Source organism: Fukomys damarensis, unplaced genomic scaffold (assembly GCF_012274545.1).
Source record: "Fukomys damarensis isolate Sample0158 unplaced genomic scaffold, DMR_v1.0_HiC HiC_scaffold_27, whole genome shotgun sequence".
NCBI classification, from domain to species: Eukaryota; Metazoa; Chordata; class Mammalia; order Rodentia; family Bathyergidae; genus Fukomys; species Fukomys damarensis.
In genome coordinates this window covers 39,649,787-39,673,533 of record NW_022900939.1, presented here as the reverse complement: position 1 = coordinate 39,673,533, position 23,747 = coordinate 39,649,787, and the positions used below count along the sequence as shown (strand labels likewise).

Sequence of the window (23,747 nt, the reverse complement as noted above, 5' to 3'; positions counted from 1 at the left end):
AAATATATATATATATATATATATATGTATATGAGGTTTTTTGCTACCATTTTAAGAAAATGGTTTTCTGACAGAAGGTAAGAGAATATTAAAAATAACCAGTATGTAATTGAACAAGTTAGTAAATTTCTGGTCTATACTATGACCTCTTTCCTTTTCCTGGGGAAAATAGACAATTGCTTATTTATTATTTCTAAAATCCAGCAACTCACCCCTACCATATACAATATGAATGAAAATGGTTTTCAGCTTTTCACCATGAAATTGGTCAAATAACATTTTTCCATTTTGTATAGAGAAATGAGGTAAACTCCAGCTCAAAATTAAGCAGGAATCGTCTTGCAATGACAGGTGCTTTCTGCTTTGTTATGATATTTCCAGGATAACTGAACAGCGCCAAAGAGGAAGGATTATGTTAGGAGGTATGAAATAAACAGCAGGAGAGCACTTTACAAAAACTTTGTAAAACCTGAAAAATAGATGACAGTTTTAGCAAACATTACTTCCAGCAATAACATCTGTGGAATTACGGAGAAGAGCAATGTTTAAGCTAGTATATGAAATATATGGTGAAAACTAGGCCAGTGTTGTATTAGAAATAAGGGAATTTATGCAAACAGCTTTCTTCATGGTAAGAGTTATTAAACAAGCTATGTCTGCAAGTTCTTTGATGACCATGACTGTGCTAGTTAGGGTATGTTGGTATCTGGTGGGTAAAACTATGTCCATTGTATAGGTTTAATGGTGGTTTGGTGCGTCTGTTTTCCTTTTTGTTTAATTAAAAGATGATTCAGTTACTACTAGCACATAAACTAGTCATGAAATTCCTTGGAATATGACATTTCTCATGACTGAACAGAAAGATACATAATTTCTTGTTAGATATATGATTGGCAGTACATTCTTAGAGAAAAAGAAGGCATTTTAGAAAACTGGGATGTGGAGTTGGTTTTCTTTCTATGTGAGTTAGTAAGGCATAATAGCATAGGAACCTGCTTAAGTATATGGTTTGGGGGAAGAGACAATCAGTTTTAATTAGTTTATGGAAGGTGGCATCATAAAGGGATTCCAAAACTTAATAGTTGGTTTACAGAAATCTCGGCCAATGGCTGTGTATTTGCAATGAGTGGCCAGTTCCAGAGAATAAACAGGTGGAGATGGAGATGAGATGTGACAATGAAATGCAGCAGGTACTTGGTACCGCCAGCCTCTGTCATCCTGGTGATGCCTGGGAGAAGGGAGAGGATGGGCAAGTGGATTCTGTGCAGAGCCAGTACATGTCCTTCCTGCTCTACACATGTTCAGGTGATGGCCGGTGCTTTGAGCACAAGGTGGCTCCAGATGAAGTAAATTTTGTTTGCTTGCTGCTCTTTCTGTGTCTCATTTTCTTAAGACTCACTCCCGTTTTTTCATTTTCATCTTGCTTCCTGAGTTTCCACTCATGTAGTCTTCCTCAAGTTGTGGACATCTGCTCTAGGTTAGGGGTCAAATAATATTATCGTCATTAGAAGCCGTTTTCTGCTTTTAAGTATTTAAGAACCTAATAATTACAGGCAGAATCATTGTTGTATTTGGTTTAGCTGTACCATGGTGACTGTCATAAATGTAGTTTGAAGTCAGTTTTGCCTGGGATTTCCAGAGACACTTAAGGATTTACAGTTGGAAGACATGTATTCTATCTTAATGGAAAAAGGAACCAGCTGAATCAAGATAGGTGTCCAAAGATATGGTATCGGAGTTTAAAATTCATGAAGAAGGAGTTTTGAGATGTTTTCTGAATTTCTCTCAGCCTTTTTCCTCCTAACCTGCTCAGATTAGTGTAGTGAAAGTGATCTCTCTAGGCAAGAAAAACTTGTACTGCTGATTACTTGAGCATCTCACAGTATTAATAAATCCTTCTTACATCGAACAATAACCCTCACCATCACAACATGGGCTACTGTTTCTAATTCCCTCTTCTGCTATACTCAAGAGAGGAGTATCGCTGTTCTTTCCCAGTTCCCTTCGCCCTCTTGATCTTCCTGGCCCCTCCTCCTCCTCTATCTCTCTCCCCCCATTATATGCTTTTTTATATAAACATAACTTTTCACTTAGGAAGGATACTGTGAGTTGGACGGAAAAAATGTTCCTTTTTAAACCCCATATTTCATTTTCTTAACCAACATTTTTGTAAACTGAGTGACTGAGAAGTTGGGTAACTCATCCAGGATCACAGCAACTGCTGAGTGACGCAGGGTGCCTTGGGCACTGTTGCTATGTTCTTCTCTGGGAGCTGTCTGCTTGCTTCTCTGGCATTTTTTAGGCATCTCTATATGATTCCATTCTTAACTGTATTACCAACTTTGGGTTTATCTTACACAACTCTCTTATGTTCTCCTGCAGTACAAGTGTACCACAGGAGTCTGCAGCTATGTCTGTCAGTGCTTTTGCGTGTTTGATATTATCACATCAGTTATGGAGATGCTGCCAGTAGTACATCCTTAAGTTAGGAAGCAAGACAGCTACTCCATGGTACCCCCTCCTCAGAAAATTACTAACTGCATTGTGAGAGTTTGGACAATTTATGAGCCTGCTGAGCCAATTTATTTACCTTCGAAGTAAGGGAGTTGGCTCGTTAACCTTTTTCATCTGTAAGTTAGATCTGAATCAGGATATACGTTGATTTGTAAAGCAACCAGTAAGAATATTTCTCCTCAGTGTAAAGCACACTCTGGAGTTTAGAGAGAAATGCACCCTAAGACTTTAATGACTCTCTGAGTTTGCTCGAACCACAATAGCATGTTATTCTCATAGCAAAATACAGTAATAAATGAAATTTGTGCCTTGCCAATTATAATCTTGATTATTTTTGAAATGTTGAGTAAATGTGTAAATTTATTATAACACATTATGCAATGAAATTGAAATCTGTACATTATATAGCTAATAGATAAAGCCACCTATAACGTACCTGCTGAGGCAAAATTGGGCTTTTGTCCTTGTACTGGGGGAGAATATTCAGGAGAAAACTGTGGAACAATTTTGAAGAAGGGTGGAGAAAGAAGCTCTAATAAGATGGCCTGTCGTTCAATTTGATCACTGAAGAATATATATACACACAGCCTAATAGCATGCATTGTATCTCCTTAAATACGTTATTTTTGAAATCTGACAAGGATAACAGTTGCATTTATGTGCTTTATTGTATAAGTGGTTGTAATGCTATAGAAACTTTTCTTTTTGTACTTTAAAATGTTCAGTGTTTGAAATGTGCAAGACATGAAAATAAATAATTTGCTTGCATGCCCTCTAAGTGCAAAAAATGTAGGAGGAGACAGGGTTGTGAATGTAAATTTCACCCAATGATGGGGCAGAATTAATTATAAGCTCAAATATGCAAAGTGATAGTACCACTTTATAATGTCTTTGCTGTTGTGTGAGCTGAATTATCTTTTGCTTGGAAGATTGCTTGACTCCAGGAAAGGATCTATCTGTGTGTCTGTATATCTACCTACCTTTAGCTGTGGATAAATAGAATACCTCTACATGAAATAGCTACACATTTGCGTGTTAGCAGGATAAATACATGTGAATAGAGTTGTATGTTTTATGAAAAGCAAAATATTTTCCTTTTTTTTTTACGTTTGCTTGAGGTTTTCCTCTCCTCCTAAAAGCAGTATGTTGGGGTGTTGACTGACAGCTGAACAACGGATGAATGTACAGCCAGTGGATTGATTGCCAGATGCAAGTGAAGCAGATATCAAAAGAAATTTACTGAGCATCAGTAATGCCGAGCGCTTATGAAACTTAGCTGTATAGTTCGGAAAGAGCCACATTTCCAGGAGTTTATGATAGCCAGATAGGATAACAACATCAACAGGAAGAGCTCAAATGCGAGAGACTAATGGAAAGGAAAGAGCATCAGTGACATGTGAAAGAAGGTAAGAAAGGAGAAAGAAGGTGGCGACTCGACTGACCTCAGCAAGATGGGGGAAGAGGAACATTTTCTGTGCTGCCCCTTCTGGAGTGTCCATGTTGCCAACTCTTCACAGATGGAAGAACCCTGCCGGAAGTCTGGGAACTGACCAGACAAGCTGCAGAGCAACGTGGGAGCAGGAAGTTCAAGAATGAAGAGGATGAAAAGAACAGCTTCACCTTCTTTGCTCACTCTTTCCCTCGAGGCAGTACAGCTCTGTGCCAAAAACGAAATCTCTTGGCCTGTCGCTTGCTTCTCTTGTGGTAGAAGTGAGAGCAGAGGGCATGAACTCCTGTCTCCCCAAGGGTGTGGGGTGCTGCCCAAGAGGCTGTGCATCTCTTGCCTCTGCAGATTACTGAGATAATCAGTTCCACTGATGACTAGGAGCAGGGAAAAGAGATGATGGGCCCCACTGGGCACCCCACAGACTCCATTAGGCAACCTGAACATGAGAAGCTTGGGACATCTCACCTGCAGGGCCCCCCACCGATGGGTCCGTAGGCACCCTGAGTGGATTCCCAGGAGTATTCCTGGAGGAAGTACACACATCGTGTCCAGAGAGTTGGCTCAACTCTGGGGCTGGCAGAAAGCACACTAAGGTGAGAGTTTAGGGGTGCTACTTGTAGGAATCCAATGGGAGGCTCTCAGTAGTCAAACTGGTTTTGCAGGATAGAAAGAAGAAGAACTATCAAAAGATAAAAACAAACCCGGAAGGATTCGGGAGAAAGACTAAAAGTGGGGGATCATACTTTCTGGTTTCAAAACATACTACAAACATGAATTATCTTCTAAGTCAGTGTAGTGCTTGCCTAAAATCAAAGACCAACAGAGTAGAATAGAGGGCCCTGAGGTTGGTCCATTAAAGTAATATCAATTTATCATTAACCAAGGTGCCAAGAACATGCAGTGCGGAAAAGATAGTTCTCTGATGTACAATGTTTGGAAAACCGGGTTTACTCACATATGAAAAATGAAATGGAATCCTTCTTACATCATAAACAAAAAAGGACTCAAAGTGGATTAAAGACTTAGACATAAGACTTGAAATTAGAAAACTTGCGAAAAAATGGAGGGACCTCCATATTGATCTGAGAAATTGGTTTTGAGGCATGACACCAAAAGCATAGGCAGAGAAAGCAAAAATAAACAAATAGAACTAATCAAACTACAGAGTTTCCTCACAGCAAAAGATAGAATCAACAGAATGAAGAGACAACTCCCATATATAGGAGAAAGTGTTTGTAAGCTATATATCTGACAAGGAATTAATATTCAGAGCATATAAGGAACTCAAAACTCAGTAGCAAAGCCCCCCAATAACTATACTGAAAACAAGCAGCAGACTTAACATTTTGCAAAAGAAGACATGTAAATGGCCAACAAGTACAGGTAAAAATGTCCACCATCACTAATTATCAGGAAATGCAAATCAGAAACACAATACAGTATCATCTCCCTCCAGTAAGAATGGCTGTTATCAAAAATGTAAGCAGTAAAGTTTTGGCAAGAGTGTGAAGAAAAGAGAAGCATTGCAGACCGTTGATGGGAATGTAAGTTAATACAGCCATTGCCCAGAACAGTACAGAGGTCTCTTTAAAAATTAAAAATAGACCGCATGACCTAGCAATCTCACTACTTTTTAAATGTCCAAATGAAGTGAAATCAGCCTGTTGAAGAGACAGCTGCACTGTGACATTCATTGCAGTGCTGTTAATAAGAGCCAAGAACTGGAAACAACTCACATGTCCATAAACTGATGAAATAAATAGTTAAATAAAATGAACATATACAGGGTGGAATACTACTCAGGCATAAAACAACCTGAAATGCTGTAATTTACAACAAGATGGATAGAACTGGAGAGCATTGTAAGTGGGGTAAGTCAGGTTTGCAAGGACAAGGGCTGCGTGATCTCATCTATGTGAAATCTTAACAGCTGCTGTCCTAGAGTTTGAGACTGCGGTAGTGGTTCCCAGAGGCGGGGGCGCTACGGGGAAGAGGAGGAAGAAAGTTTGTCCCCCGAGCACTGAGTTATAGTTACTAAGAGGAAGGACTTGAGTGTTCTGTCACACAGGACTATAACCGTGTCCTACCCCGTGTCACATAAAACTAGATAAAAAGATTTTGAATGTCTTTACCATAAAGCAATTATAAATATTTAATGAGATAGATACATTTAATCTTACTTAAATATTGATGTATCAGAGCTCACACTATTCCCTTTAATGTACACACCTGTGTTTTTAGGTATCCATTTAAAATTAGTTTAATTTTTAAAAATCCAGTGTTTTTTTAAATTAACTTTACTTTGTTTATATATTATGTACTGTATTTGTATTTAAACTTACTACATTCATGTTTTGTTTCCTCTTTTATTACCTTCTTTTAAATAGTGATATTTAGCTTTCTATTCCTCCACTAACTTGTCAGTGATAGTTTTTTATTCTTTATTTTTTATTCATAAAACTTTATATTATTAATGCTCAGTATACATGAATATATTTACCACTTCCTGGAAAATATAAGAACATGATACCACAGTAATACAGTTTATCTTCTTCAACCTTTTATGCTGTAACTTGATTCTCTATGATAAATATTTAAAATTTTTCTTTACTATCAATTTTACTTTTGATTTTGCAACTTTTACTTTCTTATATTTTTGTTCTAGTTTGGCTTCATTCTTCTGCTAACAATTCTGTATAGTATTTTCTTTCCTATGATTCTGTTCACTATATACTCACTTTTGGTTTAATCAGAATGTCTTTCTTTCTTTTTAAATACTACTTTGTGCTGTAATGCAATTCAAGTTGGCATTATTTTCCTAAATCACCAAACCTATTTAACCCTGCCTGAATTTTGTTGAGAGGTCAGTTATCAATTTTATCATTATTCTTTTAAAAATGTATCTTTTTTTCTCCAGACATTTTGAAAGCTTTGCTCTTGGTTCTATAATTTTATTATGAGCTGCCTAGGTGTTTTCTTTGTATTCATTTTGCACACGAGTTGGCAGCAATTCTTAAATCTGGGCATAATGTTTTTCACTATTGTCTTATTTCAGGCTGCTATAACAAGATATACATTGGGTAGCTCAAAGGGAACCTTCATTTCTCATAATTTGGACATCAAAGTGAGAGCAGATTTAGTGTTTGATCTGATTCCCAGTTTTTCAGTGTGCGTGTGGCGGGGGAGAACTGAGTTATCCTATTGCTTATTCAGGCACTAATCCCGTGACAGGCCATTCACCAACATGACCTCATCTAAACCTAACTGCCTCAAAAGCCCCAAATCCAAATGTCATTGAACTGGAGATTCTGGCTTCAATATAGGAATTTCAGAAGTTACACAAATATTCAGGGCTTAGCAGTTGATTTTGGAAGGCTGTAGCCTTAAGATTGTTTTCTCTCCATATTCTGTGTTCTTTTCTTCTTTCGGTCCATGTACACAGGTTAACCTCTTCACCGTGTCCCAAACTTGTCCTAGGTCATCTCTGATTCGTATCTGTTTTCCTCTCCTTACTTCTGCCTTTATACATTATCCTAATTTGAGTCACTAATTTTATCTTCTGTTTTGTCTTATTTAAAAGTATACAAGCCTACAAAATCCTGAAGTATTTTGGTTAATCTTTTAGTTTTAGAATTTCACTTGATTTTTATATACTTTTAGGTTCTCTGTGTAGCAACCTGCTATTTTGCCAACTAACTTACTGAATATAATGGATAACATTGTTTACTCTGCACATTACTCTGTATATGGATGTGTTGTTTTTCATGAAAAACTGAGGCTCTTATGCTGTCACCTGTCAGAGATTATATACTTTTGCTTCTTATAGGCAGTAAGGTTAGAGGCAGATCACCTTAATCCTGTCATGGGTTGGACTGGCTTGAAGCTGGGAAGCCATAAACACACCTAGGTCCAAGAGAGCTAAGAGGGGGAAAGGATGCTGTGGACACACAGGAGAACAGTGCCTCTAGGAACCCTTCAAGAGGTAAACTTGGTGAGATGAAGTTATTTTCGGAATTACCAGTACCACAGAAGGAAGAAATACCCCAAGTTTCCTCTCCTGGCCTCCCCCTTGTCCCTCAGCACTTTAGCAGCACTGCTTTCCAGTTGTCCAGTGTGGCATGTGTCACATTTATTTTGGACGTGGTGTTAATCTGTTTCTGCTGCCTTAGTGTCAGTCCTATAACTGGGAGCGGAAGCAATAGAAACCTATTTTTCTTAAAGTTCTGGAGGCTGAAAATCCCAAGATCAGGATGCCTGCAGGGTTGGTTCCAGTGGGGCACCTTCTCCTGCTTTGTGGTTGGTGCCTCTGTGCCCATCCTCACCTGTCTCCCCCGGAGCGCCCACGTGGCTGGAGCAGGGGCTTGTTCCGCTGCTCTCTCTTCCTGAGGACACTAATCCTATTGGATCGGGCCCCTGCTCCCATGAACTCATTTGCCTCTATCCTCTTCCTTTTAGATGCCATCTCCTGATAGAGGAGCTGTATGGGTTTGGGGTTAAACATACAGATTTGAAGAGGACACTGTCCAGTCCATAGTGGTAATCATGAACTTTCCACAGCAGTATTTTGAAAATTTAACCTAGGGCTCTGTACATGATTTGTTAAATTTTTCTTTAAGCATTTTGATTTTTGTGCATTTATAAATGGCATTGAAATTAACTTTCTAAATGCTGCTAGTGTATGGAAATAAAAATGATATATATTGACTCCAAAACATGCTTTTTATAAATTTATTTCTTAGTCCCAGTAGTGTTTTGTAGATTCCTTAGAGTTTCCTGTAAACACTATCATATACATATACTGCATCACTTCGGTAAACATGTGCTTTCCCCCTCATTTTTCAGTTTTTAAAAATTATCTTGTGTATATTATCAGTTACAACAGTGCATAGAGTGGTTGAGGGAAGAAATACCTTCTTCCTAGGTAGAAGGCATTTTTGGCTTTCATCGTTATACTACTGTCAGTGGTTGGTTTTAATGTACTATAAAATATTCTGAAATTTTAGGTTTTCTGTTTTTAGTCTTCAGAGCAGTGTTATCATTAAAAGCTAGTGGATTTTTTCCATTTTGCATATATTTTCATGTATATCACAAATCTGGTACACTCTCCCTTTGTTATGGTATAGTACTGTTTTTTTTTAATGTAGTTACATAATATTGGCTTAATTTTGCTAAATTTTTCAAGAATTTTTAAATTTGATTAAAAACTCTTTTTCGTAATACAGCTCTTTATCCCATGATTTTAATGTCAAGGGTAGGCTGACCTTAAAAAGTGAATTTAGAAGTAGTCCCCCTTTCTCCTTTTTAATCAAAAATTCATGAATGCAATTTTCATTTAGTTTTTAAATATGTTTTAAGGAATTTGTCAGTGAGAATATCTGGTTCTAGCGTTTTCATTGTTAGTTTTTTGTTTGTTTGCTTGTTTTTTAAACACTTGATCTTAGCCAAAGGCCAAGAAGCAATTGTTAGGTTTTTTTTTTTTTAATGAATTCAGGTTCATTAATAGCTATAGGACCTTTCAGGGTTTCTATTTCTTGGTCAATTTTGATGACTTTTACTACTGAATCCATTTCGTTAAATTTATTGGCATAATGTTGTTCATAACGTGTCCTTATTTGTCCTTTTAATAAATCTTAGATTTGTTGTATTTTCCTCTTTTGGTAATTATATTTTGAATGATTTTTCTTGATCAGCCAAGTGAGAGGTTTATTAATTTTAATAATCTTTTCAAAGAGCTTATTTCTGGTTTCATTTTCTTTTACTTTTGTTTATTTCCTAAAATTTATATTTAATTGATACACTCATCTTTATTGTTTTCTTCTTTACCTTGTTTTGCATTTATATTTTCTTTCTAAGTTGGAAATTTAGCTTATTGGCTTTTGAATTTTTTTTGCAGTGAAGTCTTTTTTCAAGGCAATACAATACTATTTTCCCTAAGAAGTGTTTTTTATTTATGTAGCACATTTTGATATTTTGTATTTTTATTATCATTCAAATTTTTAAAACATTTCAATTACTCTTGTTATTTTTCTTTTGCCTTGGCATTCATAGATGTATATTGCTTAATTTAAAAAATTAGGCTATTTATAGCCAGGCGTGGTGGTGCACGCCTGTAATCCTAGCACTAGGGAGGCTGAGGCAGGAGGTTCACTGTGAGTTCGAGACCAGCCTGGGCTACACAGTGAGTTCTAGGTCAGTATCAACTACATACTGAGACCCTGCCTCAACCCCCCCCCCAAAAAAAAATTAGTCTATTTTCTCATTTTGGTTAATGTTCTCTAACTTTTTTTTTAACTAGCCAGTTTACGGTCTATATTGGTGAGTGTTCCATTTAACATACATATATATAGATATGTACTTTTTCTTTTTTTTTTTTTTGGTACCAGGGATCGAACTTGGGTCCTTATGCTTGTGAGGCAGGCAGCGGAACCACTGAGCCAAATACCTGGCTTGAGATATATTTTTATACCATTTTTTTTTTAACCTGCACACATGCAGATTCATATTTAGTCAGAGACTCAGAGAGTATCCACAAGAACCCACTTCTGGGTGTTAGTGTGCTGTTAAAAGAAACCTAGAAACCTGAATGAAAAAAATTATAATTATCTGATTTTACATAGATAATTACATATGTAAAAAATATTTGTTATATTTTTTCATTAAATTTTTATGGACAAATTTAAATATACTGGAGGCATTTACAATAACACAGTTAAATATATACAGACTGTCATAGTGTTTGCCATCCATGCATAATGGCACGATATAAAGAAGGAGTATTTAGTTGTTCATTTTCTTGCTGTAACTAGGAGAGTCCATTCAAAGTAGAAAATAAAGCATCAAATTTTAGGAATACTGAATTGAACACACAACTGAATACTTTGGTTGATTTTCTCTATTCACATTTCAACTGGGGATAATATCAGTATGAAAATTTTATATCATAAATGAGTCTGTGAAGTTGTGTCAAGTATGAATAATGCAAATGCATTAAAGGGCACATAATGCATCTGGAGTTGACCTGTGATGCATACAGGGTGAGCACAGGGGTCGGAAAACTGAGGGAGGGAATGTGTGGGAAACTGCAGTCTGTGACCAGGGTGGGAAGCTGGAAAGAACTGTAGTGTGCTAAGCAGAAGAACTTTAATTTTGTGTGGGACAGGAGAGGCAGCTGTCAATTTTCAGAGGTCTGGAAGTGGTGTGCAGGATTTACTGCAGAAGCAATAAAAGAAGTAAGAAAATGGGTTGATATTGCTATGGAAATCCCACTAGGAGGAAAATATGGGTCACCTCTACTAAGAAGTACAAAATGAGTAGATAGCAAGGAGTAAACCTGAGACATAATATGCAGGGAGCAGAATTCAGAAGACTAAGGAGAAGGTAAGGTAGAACCAGATTCACATTTATGCCTTGGCTTACTGTGGGATAGTGACAGTGTTACCCCAGACAAACCCTTAGCAGGACAAAGAGCCATGTGATGGAAAACATGACCACATCTCTTATATATTTTAAGTTTGTGGCTCCTGGGTGATCTTCTAGTAGTCACATCAAGTAAATGAAGAAATATATGGATTTGGATATTTTAAAAGGGTTTGAGGTAGAAATTTTGACTTTAGAGTCAGCAGTTTATTCTGCAAGATAATCTATTTGGGTACAAAATAAAATAAAATTTTTATTTATATTTTTATCTTACTCATTCTAGTTTCCTCTTTTATGCTTTATAATGCAAATGCTGCATACTCTAGTAAACATGAATATAATTTATCAAACAGATATGCATTTATTATACAAGCCTTCTCAAAATAGTGTTTCAAAAGCGTTGGGATAAAATGTTTGAGAGCCTGTTTATATCTGCAGTCGGGCCTTTCAGGTTAAGAGTTACAGAAAAACAATATGAACCTTTGTATACCATCTAGTAACTGTCAAGAAGGAAAATTTTAGCCAAGAATTTGAGAAGTGATGCAAATAAGAAGACCAGAAAAAAATTGTTATGAAATTTTAGAAATCAGAAAGGAGTGCTGGTCCCAAATTCCAAATTTGCAAAAAGAGGTCAGCAAGGGAAGGGCTGCAAAAATGGAATTGTCACTATGAAAGGGGTTGGGAATGTGAGAAAGAAAATGTAATTGTGAGGAGGGGTGTCAGATTTCAAAGGAAATGAGGTGGGGAAGTGAAGAGGATGTGAGTTTGGATTACATTAACAAGTATCTTATGTTAAAAAGGATAGAGGTGAATTTGGGGAAGACAGGTTAAAGGCAAACTGTCTTCACTGGAAGAAAAGTATTGATTATTTGATATGCTTTTATGGTTGCATGCCAAAGGAAAAGTAGCAGTGGGGTAGCTCAGTGTGAAGACACAGGCGAATGAAGAAGGGCCAGCCGTGGAGTGAAATCCTCCCTGAGTGTATGCATTCATTTTGGATGAATGGAACACTGCCTGGCAATGGGAGGCGAGACCTGAAGGATAAGGGTTGCTTCTTTGCAGGGGTTAGAAATGCAAGCTACTCGGTTAGATAGAAAACTGTTCCTTCCAGCATCACAGATATGAAGAAGAATGCTACCAAAATATAACCTAAGGGATGGAGGAGCTAAAAGAGAGTAAAACTAATACTGGAATTAAATTCACAAAGAGCCCGCAGTTGATTCCCTCCATTTAATTCTCACCAAGGCAACCAGAGGGATCCTATGAAAACCTGCGATTCACCGGATCAGTTCTCTGCTAAAGCCTTCCACAGGCTCACCGTTTCTCTCTTCACAAAAGCCAAAGTTCTTTGCTGTGGCCCGTGAAGACCTACACAGCTCCATTTTGTTCCCATCCCTTTCCCTGTCCTACACGGCTGGCTTGACTCTTCTTCACTTAGCTTGCTGCCTTTGTTTGTCGGAATCACCTGCCAGGAACTTCCTGAAGTTTTTTTTCACGACTGGTTTTGTAGCCTGAAATGGTTTCCCCAGAAATCTGCATGACTCATTCTTACTCAAATACTGTTTTCTTGCAACCAATTGGTGTTAAATGGAAGCCCACCACCTCACAGAATGCCCTTTATCTCCACTAAGCATGCCCCAAAACTTTACCATTCTGTTCTGGTTTTTGTTTGTCTTTTTTCACAGGCACATACTCGGCAGGATCTGTGTGTATTTTTTTCACAGCTGTATCCCCACTGCTAAAAAAAATAGCTGGCACATACCAGAAGCTCAGAATTATTTGTTGAGCTCAGAAACATGTACAGAAGAAAGCACTTTATATTCCCATGAATGCCTACTTTTGTTTACCTTTAGTTTGAAGACACATCATCAGCGTTATGGGTTAGATTTAAAATATCTGTGTTCTGAGGCGAGGATTCTCTGTACTCTTTAGTGATTTTTCATTGATGAGTTCGTGGCTGGATGGCTGTTAGGTGGTAGAGTTTGGTAGGGGTGCATTCCTGCTGAGGCTCCTCCTATGCCCTTATGCCACGCCGTTTCTGCCTTAGAGCCAGCCAACCATGCTCTGGCATTTCTGCAACCCAGAGCCAAGGTAAACCCCTCTTCCGTTAAGTCATGTGTTTTGCAATTTTGTCCCAGGGAAGGGAAAGTACCAAATGCAACCAGTATATTTTATATATTTTAATAACATTGGTATTGTTTGCTCTGCGTCAGTTATATATATTGTCTCATGTAACTCTTACATTGATTCTATGCTATCATCTTTACTATTGTTTTCCCTGGTTTACAAATGATGAAGTTGAAGCACAAGGGAATGAGCCCCTCTGTGCCGCTTAGGAGCGAAAGACTCGGGCCCAGATCCACCCTCCAGGGCCTGCTCCCTCAGGTTCTCTCAGTACTGATTGCTGACTCTTCTGTGCCCTGAAGTGCACTGATTCCGGAGAGTAAAATGTTAGATATGTACAGAAGCATGGCCCATGAAAGGCACATCACCGGACAGTCTGTTAAATCAAGTTAGAATGACATAGATATTGAGTAATGCAATGTAATTCAGTAAGTGCACAGATATATTTGTACCTCTATGGAACAAAATATAATTTCCTTACTGACTTTCTAAGATGCTGGTAGACCCTCAAAGATTGTAGATGGATGATGCTTATTAATACATATGTATGATTATTAAAATAGTTATTAGCAATTATTATGAGTGCCCATTTAAGCAGTTACTAAAGTTCAGATACTACAGTAAGCAGTTTAGATGGATTAACTCTTTTAACTTCAAAACAACTCAATGGAATAGTAATTTTTGCTGTTCCACTCTGTAGATATGGCACTGAGCCTTAGAAGAGCAATCTAAGCCCGAGCAAAGTTCAGATCGATGGCTCTTCAACAGGGATGTAGCCAATTTAACCCTAGAGATGAAACTTCCTTGCAAGATAAGCATGTAACGAAGGGCTGTACACTAAATCACGTTGAAAAAGTTAGCTCGGAAAAACATTACTGTGAATCCCTTTTATCACACATCAAGATGAATTCTGAGGGGTCAAAGAAAAAATACACAGTGTTCAACCATACAAGTAGTTGTAAAAAATAAAAGTGAGTATTTATCAAAGCATTTTTTGAGCCAAAGTAAAGCAGAGGAATTGCAAATGAAGAGACTACTAGATCAGACATTAAACAGTCTCCTTTAATTCCACTTCCCTCTCTGTCCTGCCATAGTAGCTGCCATTTTCAATCTAGAGCTCTCTGGCTTCTGCTCACATTAGCTCCCTTCTTAATTCAAATACTCTGAATCTGTAGTTTAAGCTGCAGATTTTTCCCTTTTGTTTCCAACCATTTTCCTATGAGTAGCAACTTCTAGAAGTGTTTTGGAATCTCTCTTCATTGAGGTTCTTTTTTGTTGCAGAGCTTATGCCTTTGTAAACTTATTAATGGGATTGCACATCACCTTAAATTGGAAACATTTGTAGAATATAGGGTTTGGGAGCATTATTAAATCATCAGATTTTAATATGCACAACCAATAATCTTGGTTACAGTTCGGCACAACACTTGGAAAGCAAATTTACAAAATATGCAAAAAATGTCTGTTACCACATACTGACGACAGCACAATAGCCATTACTGTTTATTAAAAATTTACCCAATATTCCCCGCATATTATTTTAACAAATGACCTTAAATATGAAATAGTAGGTTCAATAGTTTTTTTGCTCCAGATTTCTTTGCTAATGTGAGAAAATAAAAGCATTCCTAGGGTAAGGCCAGTGATAGGCCATCTCTATAGCATGTGTTGTATATAATAAAATGTGTTAGACTCTTTTAGAAATGTAGAATGGAATCTTAGTTCCACTAAATTTGTGTATAATTTGGACCAAAATGGTAATAGTGGGACAGTGGGATTGGAAATGTTTTTATTCATTACGAAAAATTTTGTGTCATGTTATCTTTAATAAAACCACATAATATATTCTATGAACTTCCAAGGGGAATGATGAAAATAGCAACAGAAACAACTGGTTTAGAGAAGACACACACACACACACACACACACACACACACACACACACTGCAACAAAACCCAAAGAGAATTCACTCATCTTCATCTGATGTCATCTATTTCATACTGTCACATCCACTTTTATCAGAAATGTGAAATATTATTTTCATAATTTTGTCTAGTTTCTGCTGAAGTAAGTTCTTCACTGAATAGAGAAAGTAAGGAAAATGAATAAAAATATTCAGAAAATGCAGCACCAGTAGTTTTCTATCTCTAGTTTTCTTTGACATGTTTTCCAAAATGATGGTGAGGCTTTTTTTTTTTTTTCTTTTCCGGTGTTAAGAACCAAACTCAGGATCTTGCACCTTCCTGGCAGGCACAGCACCTCTGAGCTAAATCCCCAGCCCATGAAGTGTTTTTAAGTACAATAGTAGATTCAATATGAAAATTTATCTGTAAAACTATGAACCCATAATCGTTATTTTTGTCTTTTTTCAAACTTACATGCTTTTATTTTTAAGTTGTAACACTAAATAACTCAAGTAGGTTCTTATAAGCAAGATGTTTGTGTTAATATAAGAATTCTGGACTCTCAGTGATGGATCATCCTAGCAGAGCCATTGGGAGGAACTGAGGGGCTGTGGGCGGGGCTCAGTGGCCCCCTGCTTGCTCAGCAGGCACAAGGCCCTGGGTTCAATCACAAAGAGTGATCTAAGGCATGTTTCTTTTGCTGTGTATATCTTCATCTGTAAACATTTCATGTGAAAGCAAGTAAAATATTTCTTCTATCCGAATAGTTTTTTTTTCCTACCAAACTCAGTTTTATCTATGGAATTTGCTGTAAATATTTAGTAAGAAGTGTAGTTTCTATTCTACTGGATAACAAAAAATCCTGTGGGTTTTAAAAAATGGTCTCCTGTATTCCTTCACGATTCATTAAGGGGAGGAAGACATACTTTAAAATGCTGTCAGAGCAAAAGGTCAGAGTAAACTTTTCAATTGTTCTTCATTTTTTTCTGTGTAGCATGAAGTTTTAGTAGCCATGCTATATCACAACAAACTTTCATTTGCATTTGTATTTGATTGCCTTGCATCTGTGAGCTGTTAAGATAAATTACTGCACAGAACTTTTTCATTTAGATTGGTTTGGAATACATCCCAGGTCGTTTAATCAGGATATAACCCTGCACGGTACATTTTCTACATGAGCAAAGTGTGCTTGCTCTTTAAATAAATAGCATTTGGGGTCTGACATAGTTCTGCCTTATCCTCTCTTTCTAAAAAAAAAAATCTGTTAACAGTGTCTCACCACCCACTTTTGAATTATACCTCTAGACAAATAAGGTACTTAATACACTAGTTCCAAAAGAGAATACTAAGTATACATAACTGTAGATACTTGTCTCACTCTTGGCCCTGTTTCCTATATTTGTCATGGGCTGTGTTTAAAGGTCTGACACTAAGTAATCGCATGCTGTACAACTCATAAGAGGAATTTCTGTCTTACTTAGTGAACTTTGTGGTCTGAGTAATTTGCATGACTGAACGAAGGTATCGGGAGGTAGCATTTAATAAAAATGAGTATCTCAACATTTTTATGTTTAATTTTGTTTTTAAATTAGAGGACGGATTGACTACATAGTTTTTTAAAGTACAAAATTTAAACTGGTGTAATACAGATTTTAAATTGGTATAGTAAGTCATAGGGAAATTTTGGAACTTTTTCTAAATATTATAAATAGACAAGATAAATGGAGCATGACAATGTTTATTTAAAGAATAGGCATATTAAAAACAATTATCTAAAGTATTTATTCTGATTTTACTTATGCAGTAATTGTAAACCTTTGACCAACTTGGAAATGAAGTTAGATAAAATGTAGAAAGTAACTGTAGTTAATTGTAGTAGTTTTATTTATTTATTTTTGCTTTAACTGATTTGTAGCAATTCTGCACATATGCAAAATGTAGACCTTGGGCATATCTGGAAATATCTTTTAATTTGTCTAGCTTTATATATTTAAAAATTTGAGACAGTAAATGATTGTGATAATGATTTTCTAGAAATTCTTCACATATGCAATGAACAATATCCTTTATTTGTCTTTCTGTGAGTTTTATTATGATCCTTTCTGTTTTTTTATTCATCTTAATCTCATTTTGAGAACTTTTTAATGTTTGTAAATTCTATTGTGTTTTCTATATAGTTTTAAAGAAAATCTCCCCCCACCCTAGTGTTTCTTTGTGGCCTTGGGCATTGAACTGGTGTTTTTTTTTTCCCCAGCGTGTTTCCTCTCTCTCTTTTCTTTCTTCTTTTCTTTACTTTCTTTGGAGATAGGTCTCACTAAATTGCTGAGTTGCTGAGGTTGGGCTGCAACTTCTGATCCTCCTGCCTCAGCCTTCTACAGTACTGGGATTACAGGTGTGCACCACCACACCCAGTAGGAAATGCATACGTACCCTAACTATGCCTTAATATTTTTGAGGAAAGGGGGCTATTTTTAAAAACATGTTATTAAGAACTGCTTATTAATTTTATAAAATGTTGTTTCAATGTGATATTTTCACACATGCCTGTAACAGTTAAAAGTAATTAGTTTTCATGGTTGGTGAAATTTGCTTATTATTAGTTTAAGAAATTACAGTCTAATTAGTGTACTTGGTTGCTCTAACATATTAACAAGTTATACCGATCATTGTGAGCCACACAATTTCAGGTGTTCTTGTCATTGTCTGGTCAGCTAAAGAGGCAACCAGAGAATCAAAGAGGGAGCGCATTTCCTGTCCCCAGCCAGAGTTCTGGGCAGAAGAGACCAGTGCCAGTATTCGTGACATCTTGGTACCAGAGCATTGCGCCTCTCGGTGTTACTATGGACGTGTCCCTGCTCAAGAATCAGGGCTTCTGAGGCACTTGAATTTTGATTTGAAGTAGATGTTGATGCAGGTGCTTTATTGGGCAAGTGCCATATTCTATAGGTGATTCTGATAAGGGCTTATGTGATGAATTGTTTATTTTGTTTAGCATTCTATATTTGAAGAGGAGGCTCACGGAGAGGCCATGTGACTGCTAGTTGTTGCTCTTATCGGTGTTTTTTTCATTGTTTTTGTTGGGATTATTGTCCTCATTATTACATTCATTTAAAATGTAACCAAGAGGACAGCGATATGGAAGTTTAAGTACTGGTATCTTGTGATTTAGCAGTAGCATTTTTTAAATATTCTAAATACTTTTCTTAAGGAAATATTACATTGGAGTGGTCACATATGAATGAACCCAGGCTCATACTTTGCACTTTAGTAAATATGTGCCTGGGAAACTGCATTATATAGCATGAAATAAGCTCGAGGTTAATTTATTGCTAAGAAATTAGAGAAAATATACAGCTTGACCTTGTCTTTTATGCCTAAGTTTGTTCCACACGAATAACTTTCACTATTGACTTTAATAATAAATGATTTTCGAGGAGGCAGACATCTTTGAAATCCTTTGAAATACAAGATTTAGATCCATAAATATTGGTTCTAGAGTAGTTTTTAAACAATAATTTTCTAATCAATTATCTAACTCATGTAGGATATTTCTACTCACAGATATTTTACACAAAACTTCAGAGTCAATCATAAAGCTATGACAAATGCATAGTAAAAGGAATCTCAGAATTATTTTGTTTTTGTTGTTGTTGTTGTTGTTGTTTGTTTTTTGATACAGGGTCTCACTATGTAGTTGAGACTGATCTGGAACTGTGTAGCCCAGGCTGGTCTGAAACTCACAGTGATCCTCCTGCCTCAGTCTCCTGAGTGCTGGGATTACAGGCATGCACCACCATGCCAGGCCTTCTCACAATTACTAAAATAAAGATGAGAAAAAAGCTCTGCTCTGGTTTCCCAAAGGCATTTTAGTTTCAGATGAGTTTCAGTCCAAGCATTTCCACCCTCCACTGTGACTTGTGCAAGATTCAACTTGACAAGAAAGTTTCAAGGCAAAACATGAAGATGAAAACTGTTTTACTTGTCTTATAATATATGGAAAATAAATTATTTCCACATAGCACAGAAAATTTACATTGTTCTCTCTTCTTTGAATAGGTTATGTGGGTATGCAATTTGTGTCGAAAGCAACAAGAAATCTTAACCAAATCTGGGGCATGGTTCTTTGGAAGTGGCCCTCAGCAGCCAAGTCAGGACGGAACCCTGAGTGACACAGCTACAGGTGCTGGCTCTGAGGTGCCCCGAGAAAAGAAAGCAAGACTGCAAGAGCGATCACGGTCCCAGACGCCACTGAGCACAGCAGCTGCCACCTCCCAGGACACTGCTGCCCGCAGTGCGGCACAGGACAGGAGCACAGGGGTGGAGCCATCCCCGAAGGCCCTGGGGCCGGAGCAGAAGCAGGCTTCCTCCAGGTCTAGGAGTGAACCTCCGAGAGAGAGGTAAGAGTCCACTGGCGCTGTCAGAGAAAGTCCAGGTCTGGCTTGCAAAGCAAACTCAATTCTCAAGTGCGTAACTTACACAAGGTGTGATTAAAAATACAGTAAACGTTTAACTTAAAAAATGGTACAGGAAAAGACACACTGCCACGAATCTCTTTCAGAATACCTGCCTCATCCTGTTTTTCTTGCCACTTTCTAAAACAGTTCTGGAAGTCCTCTTCCCTGAATGTTTTTAGCTGTGCTGCTGTTTTGGCTGCCTAGATGTCCTCCGTTCAGAATGTTTACCTTTTATGGTCATTTTGACTTTTGGGAAGAGCCAGAAGTCACATGGTGCCAGATTTAGAGAATATGAGGATGAGAACATACCATAATGTTTTGATCTGATAGAAATTCCTGGAAAAGGTTGATCAGTGAGGGTGATCAAAAAATATGATGAATGTTTTCATTTAAAAGATCATCACAACAAAAGACACATTCACTATTGCCACACAGTGCCATCTCAGAATACCCACAGTGCCCTCCCTAGTTTTGAACGCACTTACCCCATGATGCTTAGCATGGTGTCTTTTACTGTAACAAGCTTTAAAAAAGCTCAGATACTCACTGTATTTGTAGATCACCCCTCGGCTTGGGAGGGGCTCATGGAAGGGATGCTTCCTAGGCCCCGCAGGGAGGGTGACACCAGGCCCCAGGTGCTCTAGGCCTAAAACACACCATCCCACAGGACACTTGTGTTAAAAGTTTTTCTTTCCTGTCACGCAGATAGAAACCTAAGTTAACTGATCCGTTACTAACTGCTGATCTCCAATCCAGAAAAAGTTCTTAGATGGTCATTCATTTATAGAATTAGTCCTGTAATTGAAAGTGCACCCTTAAAGGATACAGTGGGTGAACTTGACCTATTGAAGTCTTCTTTGAGGAAATTTCTTTTGTGCTAAGATCTGAACAATGATTATGGAACCATTGGGAGCAGGGGATTCCTAGCATCTGCTCAGGTGTGGGGCCTGAAGGAAGCAGGTGTGGGGACCTCCTAAAGGGTAACCATGGCCTGCAGTGCTGGTAGCAGAGGGAGAGGGGGCAAGAGGTGGCTGCTTAGGCAAGGTAGGGAAAGGTTATATTTTATAGACCTCCTAGGCATAAGGGAGAGCCCCTGAAATTTGAAGCAAGAGAGTATGATCAGGTAATTTACTTCAATTGATTGACTCATTAAAGATTATGCTTATTAAAGATTATGCTTATGGACAGGCAGATTGCCGTGTGCCACAAACTCATGTTAATGAGGTTAACATAGCCCCTGCTTCCATGAAGCTCATGGCGCGAGGGACCAGGCTGCTGTTAGAACGTGGACTAGGTTTGATTGCTTCTATCTCTGTAACTCTTATTTATCCTACTGGGTAGGAGCAGACCCCAAGGAAGGCTTTTGGTTCTGTTTTCAAACAAAGCTCATAATAACATCAAGAAACTTCAGAGTTAAACAGGTCTGTATTACATTCCTGGATCTGCCACATATAGGCAGTCATAACCCACAGGTGTGACGCGAACATGCACCTGAGATTGGCATATGGTAGGCATTCAATGCATGGGGCCGTTCCTTGAGCCAGAATCATTATGTATGTGCCATAAATAACCACTGTGTTGGAACCAGAGGCATAAAGATGATTAGGCCATGGTTGCTTTTCTCACAGATCCTGGGGGTGAGACTGTAGAATAATCCAGGAAAAACGTACTTGTGGGCAATGGACCAGAGTGCTGATTTGGACAAAGTAGAAAATACATTATCTAGTACTTTCAGGCCACCGGAAAAAGGAAGTGGTTTCTGAATTGAGCTTTAGAAGATATCTAGAAGTTGTAGGGGATGTAAACCGAGTAGAAGTAATATGTATTCTGTGGAGAATGAGTGCATCTAAATACTTGGAAAGAAGATAGAAAGGACACCAGGCATATCTTAGTGAAGGAAGAATGAATAGCATTTGGACCATTTGGACCAACTGTCCTGGAAAAAAAACATTTTCAGGCCCAGTTTGGGACTGGTTAAAAGATGCTCTCTTTAAGTAGATGAAGAATTTGGAGCTGTAAAGGTAGTAAAGCAAAAAAAGAGCTCTGTTTTTGAGGGATAGTGAAAAAATACATTATGAGAATGAGGACTGAGATGTTTTGTTTTCACTTCTTAGATGAACTCTGAATGGTAATGGGACAAATACGTTTATTGATGATATAAAGATGTAGTGAAGAATTGGAAGTGTAGGACCAGGAGAAGACGGGATAGAAAGCAAAGGCTGAGACAACTTCAGGAATAATTAGGATCAAAAGGATGACAACCTGCTTGTCATTGGAGTTTCTTTCTTTTATGTCTTGTGCATTGATCAGGGGAAACAAAGTTAGAGGCGAGAAGACCATAGTTAGTGGAGCACACTAACCCAGACTGGAGAACTCTTTCGTCTCTCACAAAGCATCTCCACAGATGGCGCTCCCTAAAATGCTCTTAAGAACTCTGTATCTGCCCATCATGAGAAGTGAGCTGATTCATGAGCAACTCTTCCTTAATGAGTTAGCAAATGTTTGCCTGCAAACATCACACTCCCACGAGAAAATCTGATAATGATTAGGGTAGGATCATCTCCCCCACTTCCATGGCAACCTCTCCCTTGCAGTTCTTTCAGATCCAAATCCCTTTCCCTTCGAAGGGCCCAAGCGACCTAAATGCCTGAAGAACTCACTGTACTGTTTTGTTTCACTGTACAACGTGGAACCCTTTGTGTCTTCTCCACCATCAGCCTGTGCTCCTGCCCGCCCCACAACATCCTTCAGCAGCTGAATGCTTGCTAACTCACAACAGAAGCTGCCCGCTCTTCCCCTCTTTGTACTTTTCTTGACATGTTTTTGGACTTCCAGTTAGACCGTGTCCCGCCTCTGAAGGGCCCTCCGTGGAGACCTTAGGATTCTAAAATGAGCCTTAGGCGGCCTCTACTTTACCTATACATTAGATTATGTGAGTTCAGAATGCTCAGCCGAGGCCTCTGCTTTTTGCAGTTTCTGGACATGACTGCTGGAACTTCTCCAAATGAAGTGTATTTCACTGTACAGGGAAGTAATGAAGGGTAGAAATGGTACTTTACCGCATTACAAGGTCGCCAAGTCCTCTGCTCTGTTGTTATCACTGCCAGAGCCTTGCACAGCGTAGAGAGGAGTGTAATTCAGACGGTTTCCTTCTTCTGGACCCTGTTCTGAAAGGAGTGGTAGGAAGAATGAACCGACTTCAACAACGTCAATATTTGTTACTGTTTCAGCTTGAGGGATTAAAAATGCAAGTTACAGTGGGCTGTTGTTTCCTCACCAACTCCCCCAAAGCCAGATTGGGTGGACACGATCAAGCCAAAGGAATCTGTTCTACTATGCACACATTGTGCTAGTGGATTAGGTTTCTGAAATGGACATGTTTGTATTTCCATTTGGTTTAGTAAAAGATTGTTATATATGTTGTCATATAATATAGAAAAGTATGTATTTGGTCTGAGGTGGTATGTCTATTATTTTTTGCTACTGTATCGTTTCATTTTCATATAAAACATTTTCAAGTCTTTGACAAGCAGGGGTTGCTTACACTCTGCCCACCTATTTAACATCGATGAGCTTTATGGATCTGGTGAAAATGCAAATTTGAAAATGTGGAAACAAGCTTTTAAGTCTTGGGATACATATGATTAATGCAAAGGGCTATATTTAGGAAGCTAATCATGTCTGCTGGTTTGAGGTAGTTCTGTCACCTTCATTTTTGAGTAGACGTCGATTTACACCTTGAAATGATTTAGAGGGTAATGCAAAGGAAAGCCGTCCGGTGTGAGCTCTAAGTTTTACAAACTCCTTCCTCTGGCCTTCTCTGCGCACCACAGGAAGAAGGCGCCGGGGCCCTCGGAACCCAGCGGCCGAGGGGCGCAGAGGGGCGA

At 38.1% G+C, this 23,747-nt stretch overlaps 1 protein-coding gene across 1 annotated transcript in view; it reads left to right on the top strand.

The window, feature by feature from the left end:
• LOC109117846 (regulating synaptic membrane exocytosis protein 1-like) overlaps nt 1-23,742 on the top strand; it is a gene marked incomplete at its 3' end in the record, with an annotated part of 222,763 nt that extends 199,021 nt beyond the window's left edge. The window contains exons 5-6 of the mRNA XM_019206588.2: nt 19,463-19,803; nt 23,694-23,742. Coding sequence (XP_019062133.1) covers nt 19,463-19,803; nt 23,694-23,742 — 390 coding nt within the window. The remainder of the gene's footprint in view (nt 1-19,462; nt 19,804-23,693) is intronic.
• Between the last annotated feature and the right edge of the window lie 5 nt (nt 23,743-23,747).